At 47.2% G+C, this 2,164-nt stretch overlaps 1 protein-coding gene across 1 annotated transcript in view; it reads right to left on the bottom strand.

Moving 5' to 3' along the window:
- RFK (riboflavin kinase) overlaps positions 1 to 630 on the bottom strand; it is a 4,463-nt gene extending 3,833 nt beyond the window's left edge. The window contains exon 1 of the mRNA XM_027909993.1: positions 349 to 630. Coding sequence (XP_027765794.1) covers positions 349 to 562 — 214 coding nt within the window. The 5' untranslated portion in view covers positions 563 to 630. The remainder of the gene's footprint in view (positions 1 to 348) is intronic.
- Between the last annotated feature and the right edge of the window lie 1,534 nt (positions 631 to 2,164).

Below are 2,164 nucleotides of genomic sequence, written 5' to 3'. Positions count from 1 at the left end.
AAAAAAAAAAGCCTCAGGAAAAGCCTGACAAGGTACAAGGCAGGGATGTTTTCGGGAAGCCAGGTCACGACAACAGGGCAGCAGTGCAGGGCAGCCAGGCGGCTCCCGGGCTAGGCGAGCTTAGTCACGGCGCTCCCGCACCCTGCTGGGCAGCAGCACGGCTGCGGCTGTGGGTCCGCCTGCGCTCGGGTCCCGACAGGGCCCGGCTGCAGAACCCCCGGCCCGGGCTCTCATCGGCGGGAGCGCTCCCGGGGCTACGTGCGGACACCCCGGCCCAGCGCCGGGCCCAGCCGAGCCAAACACCCCACCTGCGCCCATCCCGGGAGGTGCCGCCCCCGCCCCGCTCACCGGTGGGGATGCCCAGCTCCTTGGAGCCCCTGCCGAAGCCCTTCACCACCTCCCCGCGGCAGAAGTACGGCAGATGCCTCATGGCGCAGGGAAGAGCCACCGGCACACCCGGCCCAGCGCCACCGCCCCGCTCCGCCACCGCCGCCGCCGCTTCGAGCGGGGCGCTACCAACCGCAGGGGAGGACTGGGCGGGGCGCTCTTGCTTTCCATCCATGCGGCTCTCCGGCGGCGCCCGATCCCGCCCTCCGCAATGGACCTGTCCCGCCGCATGCCCAATGCGCCCGATCCCGCCGGGAAAGGCGGCCTCGGGCGGGGCGCGAGGCTCGGCCCTGTGGAGCGGCCGTAGTGTGCGGCAGGCGTTTGTGAAAACTGCGAGAGGAGAGCTTTTTGTTACAAAAAGGGGTCACACTGAAACAAAACCGAAACCCTCAAACATTCTTACTCACCTCTGATTTACCAGCAAGCTTACATTCCTTTTCTTTGTCACCAGTAGTGCAGGGATCTCCTATGGACAAAAAAGCACCAAGACGGAAGTGCTCTTCCTGTGTTCACTCTAGAGAACTTAAAGAAACATGAAGGGTAACCGAGCATTTCCCTTTCTTTCATTCCTGTTGTTTTTTATCTTTCTATGTTGATAATGCTTTTTAATGTGTTTAGGTGATTAACATTTTTCTGTGGCCCCATCTGGCTCAAATAAATTTGAGTTTCCCTAAGTTCAAAATAGTATTAAGTGTGAAAAATGTCCATAACCTTTGTAAATTAGAGAGCAGCTAGCCCGCCAGCAGTCAGTCAGTGTTTGTATCAGTGATACTTAAGGCCATTTGAGTTCTGGGATCTCATTCAGCACTGCTATTCTGCACATAAGCATATTTGTGTTTAAATGCACAAATCTAGAAACACCATCAAAATAATTCCCTGAAGTGAATTTGCAGTCTTTTCCCCTTTCTAGAACACAGTTGCTAATTTCGCCAGTTTTGATATAGGTTACAAAAACATTTCAGGACTTCCTTTTAATTTGGTTAGCTATTTTTTAATGCGGAAAGGCTTGTAAACACCTATGACTTGTGCTCGTATTTAATTGCATTCCAGGTTAATAATTTTCAAAAAACGGGACCAGTTCTGAGAAACTGACTTATACGTCATGTTTATAAAACACTGACTGTTACCACTTTATGGAAGCTGTGGTCGCAAGCTATTTTAGATAAGAAGGCAAAACCAAATTTTAAAAGTGATTTTTACCTAAAACATTACCTCTTCTGTTTCTTTTATCTCAATTCCCCACCATCCTTTTCGGGCAAATGTTTAAATTAATTGCTTCAGTTTGAGTAGCTTTGACTGACTTAGAGAATCACCACATATGTAGCTGTAACTGAGCGGTGGAAAAGTGGAAGAGGAAGATATCCTGATTATGCTACTACAAGATTTATTCTGTACTGCTCTCTCTGAACGTGTAGAAAATAATGTTACAAAAAGTGTTTTAAGTGATATTTCATAATGGAAGTGTCTTGGATATTAAGTTCAAATCTTGAAGTCATCGCCTAGTTGCTTAACTAATGACAGATCATTAACAGTTGACAGTGTGACCCCATGGCCATTAGAATTGCTAGTTTATTTCAGCCGAAGCAGAAGAAATAAAAGCAAAAAACCCCCTTATTTTCCAAAACTTGTTTCTTTCTGATAGTAATGAATTATGCAGCAGGTTCGTATTTAAGGACATACATATTTGTGTTCTTTCCTCTCCTCCCCACTTTTTTTTTTTTTTTTTTTTTTTTTTTTTTTTTTTTTTTTTTTTTTTTTTTTTTTTTTTTTTTTTTTT

This window comes from Empidonax traillii, unplaced genomic scaffold (assembly GCF_003031625.1).
Source record: "Empidonax traillii isolate 1590-97213 ecotype Southwest subspecies unplaced genomic scaffold, ASM303162v1 scaffold28:size2823434, whole genome shotgun sequence".
Taxonomy (NCBI): domain Eukaryota; kingdom Metazoa; phylum Chordata; class Aves; order Passeriformes; family Tyrannidae; genus Empidonax; species Empidonax traillii.
Note: the sequence above shows the minus strand (reverse complement) of the source record. Positions and strands in the feature narration are given on the sequence as shown.